The sequence below is a fragment of the Poecilia reticulata genome, chromosome 12, assembly GCF_904066995.2.
Source record: "Poecilia reticulata chromosome 12, P_reticulata-male-v2, whole genome shotgun sequence".
In the NCBI taxonomy this organism is placed as follows: Eukaryota; Metazoa; Chordata; class Actinopteri; order Cyprinodontiformes; family Poeciliidae; genus Poecilia; species Poecilia reticulata.
Genome location: NC_088841.1, coordinates 1,266,788 through 1,276,538, shown reverse-complemented (window position 1 = coordinate 1,276,538; position 9,751 = coordinate 1,266,788). Strand labels below are relative to the sequence as shown.

Genomic DNA, 9,751 nt, shown 5'->3' with positions numbered 1-9,751 from the left:
CTAAAAAAATATTACGGAGCCGTAATCATCAACAAGGAATAAAAGTCAGAAACAGAACAGAGCTGAGCGGTCTGACTGAAACATGCAAGTGCTGCCCACCAACACGTAGACAGCGCCACGAACTTCTCCTGCAATTTCATTGGTTTCTTTTGTCTCACCAGACATCGTACAAGTCCCACCATTGGATGGTTGTTACAGCTACGGTGCGTGCGTGGTTGGGACTGCCAAAGTGTGATTGGCCAGCTGTCTGTGGAGTTTATGGTGCGTGAGCCGTGGTTGGACAGGAAGCCGGGTGTCGGCTCCGTGTGGACGCTCCGTGATCCTGTCATCAGTAAATATAAAGTCGGCTCTGGCTGGCCAGCTGAGTGCTGAGCAGCTAAGCAACAGCAGAGATACTGAAACGTTTCCCCTCACGACAGTTGTCTTCACACGCAGGTGAGGAACTACTCTTTAGACATTACAATCTCAAGTATGTCTGTCAGAGATTTGTGCGGCCGTTTTTTCTTCTCCGTCATGTGCAGTTATTACTAATGAATAACACGTTTTTAAAGTATGCATCACGTGAGCTAGTGGAAGTGTTGTAAGTTGGAGATGAAGCTGGTCCGTCAGTTATTGCGTTCCGGCAAGCAACAAGCTAGAAAACCATGCACGGAGTCACTCTAATGTACTAAGCCGGTTCGGTGATAATATTATATATTACATTGCGATGCATGTCTGGCACATCTATGCTAACATGTGGTTTGTCTTAGATTGTGTTTGTTATTGATCAGTCAGTGACCTTTAGTAACCGGCTTAGCTTACAGGAAATCCTGTTGCCCTTTCACCCACTTTATTCCCGGGTGTCCTCAGCTTGGCTTCAAAACCTCCAGTTCTTCTGACTGTGTAGCTTCATGTAAGAACAGGTATGTCTGCGTTCAGCTGTCAGTGAGCAGACTGAACAACTGCAGTATGACGCTAACTAGCGGTGCTAATTGCTTTGTAATTAGCGCTTTATGAACTGCAGAGCTGGAGACAGAGTCACTATCTTGGCTGTTGTTGGTGTGAAGTAACCATTAAACCTGATTGATCTCAGCAGCAGAGATAACTGGCTGCATCAGCAGCTAACGTACTCTGTGTACTTCTAACCCTGCCTTTTTGCTAATAGTGTTGAAGAGCAGCTCTGCTGTTTCCCTGACACTCAATCAAAACAGAACCGCATTATGTAGAACTACAGGCGTGTGTGTGAGCAGTTGGTGAGCCTAAGGAGGATGTACTCTGACCTACTGAACAGTGTCAGTTTTACTTCTGTATGTGTTCATCTTCATTAACTCATTAGGCGTTGGTGGACAAATCCCAATTAACCGCCTGCTGACATTTTCATATTGGTCTGAGCATACTGCAGTAATGCTCATCATAAAATCCCTCCATCACATGTTTAGGATGCCAGGATCAGCCTCCAATACCTGCTTAGGACCCTGGCCCAAAGATGTGGGAATCATCGCCATGGAGCTGTACTTCCCATCCCAGTATGTAGACCAGGCTGAAATGGAGAAGTTTGATGGCGTGGCAGCTGGGAAGTACACAGTGGGACTCGGACAAGCTCGGATGGGTTTCTGCTCGGACCGCGAGGACATCAACTCCCTGTGCCTCACTGTGGTCCAGAGGCTAATGGAGAGGAACAGCCTGTCCTACGACTGCATTGGCCGGCTGGAGGTTGGCACGGAGACCATCATTGACAAGTCAAAATCCGTCAAGACCGTCCTCATGCAGCTGTTTGAGGATTCTGGCAATACAGATGTGGAGGGGATTGACACCACAAATGCTTGTTACGGCGGAACAGCTGCACTCTTCAACGCTGTTAACTGGGTGGAGTCCAGCTCATGGGATGGTAGGTAAAAATGCCCTCCATCCTAAACAGTATTTTTGCAGTTATATGAAATTAGGCTCCTGGCATAAATCATCATACTCCCTGTTAACTTACCATTCCAGGAAAACTGTTTATTTGGTGTCATCGGTAGCCATGCTAACTAGCCTGAGCATTCATGCCAGGCTGTGTTGTGGTGAATCAACGATAGCCTAGCAGAGGAAACGGGGACAGTGTGAGCAGCGTGTACACAACATTGCTAAGACCGTCCGCTGGCTCTCATTGGTTGTTTCTGACGGTGCTGTATATTTGTTCCGCTGACAGCAGGTCAATGAGGAGGAGGCAGAGGAGCTTGATTTTTTTTTCCCCCACATATTATCTGTCATGATGTGGTGACAGTTTTAACAAACAAAAAAACCCTCTTTTTTCTAAAAGTTACATACTGCTGCTTTGTCTGAAGAAGCTCATCCTAGGATGCCATTGTGGTTTTCTATTTACACACCTCCATACATTTGAATTCTTGACTGTTGTTACCTGTAGTGTTATTAAATGGCATAAAGGATAAACGGCAGTATGGTTAAAGTTCCACTCATCCATCACGTCTGCTCGTTTTCTCCTGCTTACATTTTCTCTCTGCAGGACGCTATGCTTTGGTTGTTGCCGGGGACATCGCTGTTTACGCCACAGGAAGTGCTCGGCCTACAGGGGGCGCTGGTGCGGTGGCCATGCTCATTGGGCCTAATGCTGCTTTGGCCTTTGAAAGAGGTCAGTTCATTAATGACTTTCTTCTGGTATTGACAAAGAGTTTCTCACTGAATGCTTTTGTTCCAGGTCCCTGAAGGTTGAATCCTCTGATGTGTTCTGATTGTACATCTTGTTCCTAGTTTTCTCAAACCTGCATGATTACATGAGTCATTGAATCTCAGTGGGAAAACTTCCCAACAGTTGGGCCTTAACTGTAGGACTGTGAATCAGTGGGTAGAGTTTAGTCCTCTGGAAGTTTGAAAGCTTCCTTTTGTCACATGTTGACGTGTCCTGGGGCTAGGCACTAAGTTGCCTACCCATTTGTGTATGACTGTGAGTTCAACCTGATGAATGTGGCTCTAGCATAAAGTGCTCTATGATGGCAATTGACGTTTTTAATCTGTTTTTCTTTCTGTTTCTTTTTTTCTTCTTGTTTGGATTTGATTGTTGATTCTCTGTATTTTTGATCATATTTGTTACACTAAAGACTAAACCTATGAAGAGTGAAACTGGTTTACTGCTGTGAACTAAGCTGCTGTGGCAAAAGATCTTTGGGGAAATATGATTATAAAAATGTGTTTCTGTCCTGGAGGTCTGCGGGGAACCCACATGCAGCATGCATATGACTTCTACAAGCCTGACATGGTGTCAGAGTACCCTGTAGTGGACGGCAAGCTGTCAGTCGAATGCTACCTGAGTGCCTTGGACCGCTGCTACTCTGTGTACCGCAATAAGATCCACGCACAGTGGCAAAGAGGTGGGTCCAAGCTGGGGAGAACTGTTTATATCTTCAGCTTCCAAAGTGGCTCATTGATTCACTTCTACTCATAAAGACGTTGGTACTGTCCGTACTGTGCAGGGTCAGATTTCCCTTATTTTAAAAAACAAAATTGCTATTATTAGTTTGTTTGGTCTTTAATTTTCTTCAATAAGTTTAATGGAAACAGAAGGGATTTGTTTTGCTTGAAATTGATTCCAGAGGGCCATTTTGATGTTTCAGCTTGTATAGAGGGATTATTTGTTCGTAAGCACAGCTGATGCTTGTGCAACTTGACTGCAGAAAGAGTTGACTGGCCTTTGAACTCTCACTGGTTGCCATCATTATCCACATTTATCTTGCTGTTTTAACATTAGCCAGTATGTTGTCAGTGTACTGTGACTGTTTATGACAGTGGAATAAAATAAGTTATGCTACCAAAATGACATTAGTGACCCATTAATGATCTATACGGATTACATGTAATGAACGAATAAATGAGAGGAGAAAATGGCCCAAACTTGAGTGGCTGGACATTACTTACTAACAGTGTTAAAGCAATTTTGTTAACAGTAAGATCATCAGTTCTCAGTGAGATATGTTGAGTCCCTCTAAATAAGACAAACATATCCATGGTGAGTAAACTCACTGCAGTGGGATTTTCCTAAAATGTAACTTTTCATTTAAAAATTAAATAAATAAAAAGAAAAAATAATAATATATATATAAAATATAGTATGCAAAGGACAGATGAAATCCAATAATTTCCAATCCAATAATGAAGATGTGGCTGCTGCAGCAATCAGAAATTAAAAGAGCAACAGATTGAACTAGAGGTACAGAGACACTGTACTAAAAATAAAACCTCTGTTCAGATCCCACAAAACTGTGTGGGATCAGGCGAAGAGAGGTGATTTGTAAGCCTGGGTAGTAACAAACAGTTGTAAATGATTTCATTAGCCTAATTGGGAATAAATAGTTTTAAGTAGTTGGAGTATTGTATACTTGCCTGCTTCCGAAGTGGCTCATTGAAGGCAACATGTGCAGTAGAGTGGATGTTGACGCAGCATGATGTCGACTGATAATCCCTCTATAAAGTCTGAGGTGTAAAGCTAGCAATGAATGGTTGTCATGACAGCATATAGACATGACACATTAGCTGTTTATCTGCAGGACATGACTGTTGATGAAAAGCTTCTTGTTGGAGAAAGTATTTGAATCCTTGCGTTTTTCTAACAGAGGGTTCTGACAAGCACTTCAGCCTGGACGACTTTGACTTTTTAGTCTTCCACTCTCCCTACTGCAAGCTTGTCCAGAAGTCTGTGGCTCGACTGATGCTGAATGACTTTCTGAAGCACCCCAGTCCCGACACAGAGGCGGGACCTTTCGCTGGATTTGATGCTTTCAGGTACTTGCAGAGGACAGCAGACCGGCCTCTGCTTCTTTCTAATAAAGTTCTTCACCCTAAAGGGGCTCTTGAACGGATAGAATCCAGTGAAACCGTGGCGCTGTGTTCTAGAAAATGTAAGAACGTTAAACTGGAGTCAATGTTCCTCATTCACCAGTGACGGGTGAAAATCTGTGTTTTTAAACATCTAAATATATCTAAAAGCTTGAGTGATAATTCGGTATGTTTGAATTAGAATCAAACATACTGAACATAATGGAATCTAAAATAATCTTAATGTTATCAGAAGTTGTTGAAATCAGAAGGAAGTTGTATTCCAGTGGGAATACATCAGCTACATTCAAGTCATTCCATACTTCTTTCAAATAGAAATATGGAATATGTCTGATATTTTTTATACTTTATCACCTGCTTATTGTCCATATCTACCATATCTATCCATCCTGATGATGTCAGAGTCCTTCAGTGGTGGAACCACTTGCTTAGACTCTCTATAGTGGACCTCTGTTGTTTTATCTTTCAAAAACTTCTTGTGTAGAAATCTCAGAAGTACATTTTTCTCTTTATAGGTGTCTCTTCTAGTGTGATGGCTTTCCTGCTGTTTAGTTTTTTTAAATTACTAATGCAATATTTTAAGGAAAACATTCTGACAAAAAAACATAATTTGCTGAAGCAAAACAAAAATTCTTGCAGATTCATTTGGACATTGAGAGTTAATCCTGTATGTCTGCTTGGCAGAGACGTGAAGCCAGAGGAAACGTACTTTGACAGGGATGTGGAGAAGGCCTTCATGAAGGCCAGCGCTCAGCTGTTTGAGACCAAGACCAAGGCATCGCTGCTGCTGTCCAGTCAGAATGGAAACATGTACACACCCTCTGTGTATGGCTGCCTGGCTTCACTAATAGCACAGTATGTATGCCTTACTGCCTGCTTTCTGACTGACTCCAATCAACAATGCTCTGAAAATCACAGTATTTATTCTAAACAATATGTCTCCTGCATATTAATGTGTGTCTTGATGTAATGAGTTGGATGTGTATATGGATATGCTTTAAGTCATTTAGATTAATGGAGGGAACTGAAGCTTAATGTTGGAACTGACCCATAAAGCTTCAGGTAATGGTTGTCATGACAACCTCTCTTTTTTTCTGCGTTTCAGACACACAGCATCTCAGCTGGCAGGGCAGAGGGTGGGCTTGTTCTCCTATGGGTCAGGGTTTGCTGCAACCTTGTATTCTCTCAGGGTCACTCAGGACCATACCCCTGGTGAGTTCAGGTTCACTTCCATCTGACCTCCATACAACCTCTGAGTGTCACACAACAGCAGAAACTGATGGGTGTGTGTCATGGTAGGGTCTGCACTGGACAAGCTTGTCTCCAGCCTGACCGACCTGGGGGTCAGACTGGACTCCAGGAGGAAAATGTCACCTGCAGCTTTTTCTGAAATCATGAAGCTGAGAGAGGAGACTCACCACCTGGGTATGTTCCTGCCATACATGCTGCTACTGTCACTTCTGTGAGAGTAGAAAACTGGAATCAACCTACAGCTGTGCCACGGAGCCACAGTCACCAGGTTTACTGTTTAAATTACAATGTAGATCTTTTAACCATCTTACCACCACAAACTGGGTTGTCTATATTGTCTATAGTAGCTCAGCACCCAGCTGTGAAACAGATTGAACAGGTTGTCTGGTTTTCTTTTTTCTTGTTTTTTTTTTTACAAATAAGTGAAAGTTGCAGAAGTACCTGTTCGCTGCAGCGCTGCAGGTCTTGTTGGATATGTCTCCAGCAGCTTTTCAATATGGAAATATAATTTTGTCCATTTTAGTCATTTTAGTCTAGATTTAAGAGTTTTGGCTGTTTTGCAGTTTCCTGGAAGTTCATTGCAGATTTGTAGTGCATAGAAAAATGGTTCGGTTTTGGCTAGTTAGCTTCCTGTGTGCCAAGAAGAAATCCTCGTTAGATAGAGGTAGCTTTGCAACCTATAACACCAGGCATAATTGAATAGAGGTCTTCTCTTCTTGTTCACTTCTCCAGCTAGCTACGTCCCTCGAAGCTTGGTGGAGGATCTGTTCCCGGGGACGTGGTATCTGACCCGAGTGGATGACAAACACCGTAGGGAGTATGCCCGCAGAGCCCTGGATGACGAGCTGCCGGCAGAGCCAGAGCTGGTCCGCACCGCCTCAGCCTCTGAGGTACTGTCCCAATGAGCAAAATCTTTCCAGAGCCAGGTGTCGTTACTCCCTCTACCAGAACCAGGACCGCATCTGATCAAAGCGGGTAGAATGGACCCTGCTGGGGGGTGGCCAGGACTTCTTGTATTGACCCTGATCTAAAGGGACAGCAGGAGAATGCCACATATTTCTGTCTGGCTGATTGTCTTCAAAAGTTTCTTTCCATCATCTCTTCAGTTAATCTTCACTGTAAACTTGTAAATTCCTGACTGGAGTTCTGTCTGTTTGTTTGATACCAATATTGAGACCCCATTTCCCACTCTAAATGTCAGTATTTGACAGTTTCTAGTTAAACACATTAATTAGATGAATGAATCTGAGACAGGAAGAGCAGGTCCTGAAACTGCTGCTGGTCTGCTTTGTCTCCCCAGCACATCCCCAGTCCAGTCAAGAAAATGCCTCGCATGCCTACAGCCGTGGCTGACCCTGTGGCTGGCCCCGGGGCCACCAGCAGCAACTGACGGCGTCCGTGTCCCCTCCCACAGTGTCTGGGCCCAGCAGAGAAGAACTGGAAAGACAGACAGTAGCTGGGCCCAGCTGGACAGCCAGAAGGGCCGCAGGGTCCTGATGGGGACCATCAGGAGTCCTGCCTTCCACCTACCACCAAGCCCTGCTTTTCAAAGTCATACATTTCTTTTTATTATTTGTTTTTTCAAAATTTAGATTCTTCGGCGGTTCCTGTTTTTCAAAGTCCATTTTTGAATGTATCTTTGTTCTGCATTGGTGCAGAATTGATGGTTCTATTTGGGAGGATAACAGACATATCAACACTCAGCCAATACCATTAAATAAACCAAATTATTTATTTTACAGCCGAGTAGAAAAAAAAGGGAGTGAAGTGAAAGAGGTTGCCTTGGTAACATAGCAGGTGATGCAGCTGATCTTGTTTACTGTGTTCTGTGAATTCATGACCTTTTTTACTGTTAAAATTGTGCTGTTTCTAATATTCTGGCCTCCATCTGGTGACGTTTGGAGCAAAACACCAGGTAGCGATCTCCATCCATCCATCCATTTTCTTGCACCTTGTCCCTCAGTGGGGTCAGGAGGGTTGCTGGTGCCCATCTCCAGCTCACGTTCCGGGCGAGAGGCGGGGTCACCCTGGACAGGTCACCAGTCTGTCGCAAGGCAACACAGAGACACACAGGACACACAACCATGCACACACACACTCACACCTAGGGGCAATTTGAAGCGGCCAATTAACCTGACAGTCATGTTTTTGGACTGTGGGAGGAAACCGGAGTACACGGAGAAAACCCACGCATGCACAGGGAGAACATGCAAACTCCATGCAGAAAGACCGGGAATCGAACCCAGAACCTTCTTGCTGCAAGGCAACAGCTCTACCAAGTGCTCCACTGTGCAGCCCAGGAAGCAATCTCTCTCTCTAATATATAAGACATAATTCGTCAGCCTTTGGCTTTTATTTAAACTCTTGTTGGCTAAGGCCGCCATGAAACCTGAACACCTGAGTGTGATGCTGCATGGCGGTGACACTGTTGTTAACGTTGACCTAGCATGGTCACCAGCTGGGATTTCTTTCAAAAACAACAAGGAGCACCAATCAGATCAGTATAGGAACATCCTTGGCCTCAGCACTTTTATTTCCGACTTAATAATTTTTCTGATTGGATTTTAGAGCTGTCAGTTTCCACAAAGTATTACCATGATGTTTAGAAGTGTCATTGACTTTGTGAGGCCTGCTCTGTGGCAGCAAAGTAGCAACAGCAGGTGGGGCTCTAGCTTCTCAACAACCTTTCAGTTAATTTACTGGGTCTGTTTAGTAAAGCGGCTAATTTTACCGTGATGGACCAGTAGAGCAGCAGGTTGACATGTTAAAAATTTAGTCTTTGTTTCATGTAAAAACTTTTTGATGCTCCCCAGCCGTCAGACATCTGTGCCACAAGAACCTCAGACTGCTCCCTCTGCTGGACCTGAAGAAGTATCACAGCATCATATGTCAGTTTAACCACATTTTTGCTCCAATAATTGACCAGATGCTAAACAGGGAAACTTGGTTGGCGATGCACAAGAACAGGAGAGTCACATGAACCCAGCAGGACTGAGCAGTTGATGCTTCGTCTGTGTGTCTGTCAGCTGCAGCTAACAAAATAAACGGATGTGGAGACAGCCTTGGAACACGGTGCAGTAGGTGGTGGCTCTGGCTCTTGGCAGCTTGGATACTTGATGCTATAATAACTTTCTTTTAGAGAAGCCTTACAATAAGCACCTGGGAAGTGCAAACTGTACATATTATAAAGATTTGCATTCAATAATGTACAGATCTATTCTTTTAAACTAAAGTCAGTTGGTTTAGCTGTACCAGTTTCAGTAGAGTCCTGTGTTGTAGTGTGCTCTTGCTGCCTGGCTCAAAGGTCACATGACCTTTTCCAGTGTTGATGGTTGTACAGCACAAATTATGTTTATTTATGTCATGTAGATATGAATGTATTAATGTTCCACCAGATTCATTAAACCAGACTTGTATACACATATAGAGTGGGAATAAATGAGGATGAAACGTGTGTCTGTATGATTCTGTGTTCTGTATTTCAAAAGTTCTGTTCTAGAATTGCAATCTCTTAAATAATGTAAATCATAAAGTTGATTTTTTTTTTTATTCATGAAGCAATGTTCTTTGCACAATCATCTTTAGAGGTTCTAGAACAGCCTAAAGAACAGATTCTTGTTGAGCTACCACGACAAAGTGTTTTGGATCTCTTCCAAAACACTTTGTCTTGGGTCACGATGAAGTTGAAAAGGTG

The 9,751-nt window shown here is 43.5% G+C and overlaps 1 protein-coding gene across 2 annotated transcripts; it reads left to right on the top strand.

Moving 5' to 3' along the window:
* Window positions 1–221: 221 nt before the first annotated feature.
* hmgcs1 (3-hydroxy-3-methylglutaryl-CoA synthase 1 (soluble)) lies at window positions 222–9,511 on the top strand. Of its 2 annotated transcripts, XM_008423088.3 has the most exons (11): window positions 222–435; window positions 850–902; window positions 1,419–1,867; window positions 2,483–2,608; window positions 3,180–3,344; window positions 4,584–4,752; window positions 5,491–5,661; window positions 5,912–6,018; window positions 6,106–6,231; window positions 6,790–6,947; window positions 7,358–9,511. In XM_008423088.3, exons 3-11 carry the CDS (start codon window positions 1,420–1,422, stop codon window positions 7,445–7,447), a joined length of 1,560 nt encoding a protein of 519 aa, XP_008421310.1. In that variant the 5' UTR covers window positions 222–435; window positions 850–902; window position 1,419; the 3' UTR covers window positions 7,448–9,511. The 2 variants fall into 2 exon arrangements, with proteins under 2 accessions (XP_008421310.1, XP_008421309.2); XM_008423087.3 differs by lacking the exon at window positions 850–902 and having other exon boundaries at window positions 224–435.
* The last annotated feature ends 240 nt before the right edge of the window (window positions 9,512–9,751 follow it).

Bases quoted from the DNA above. Each gene is read 5' to 3' on its own strand.
- hmgcs1 (XM_008423088.3), top strand. From the start codon at position 1,420: ATGCCAGGATCAGCCTCCAATACCTGCTTAGGACCCTGGCCCAAAGAT. The intron at 5,662-5,911 runs GTATGTATGCCT...TCTGCGTTTCAG, and splicing joins CTGGCTTCACTAATAGCACA to ACACACAGCATCTCAGCTGG. The intron at 6,019-6,105 runs GTGAGTTCAGGT...GTGTCATGGTAG, and splicing joins CACTCAGGACCATACCCCTG to GGTCTGCACTGGACAAGCTT.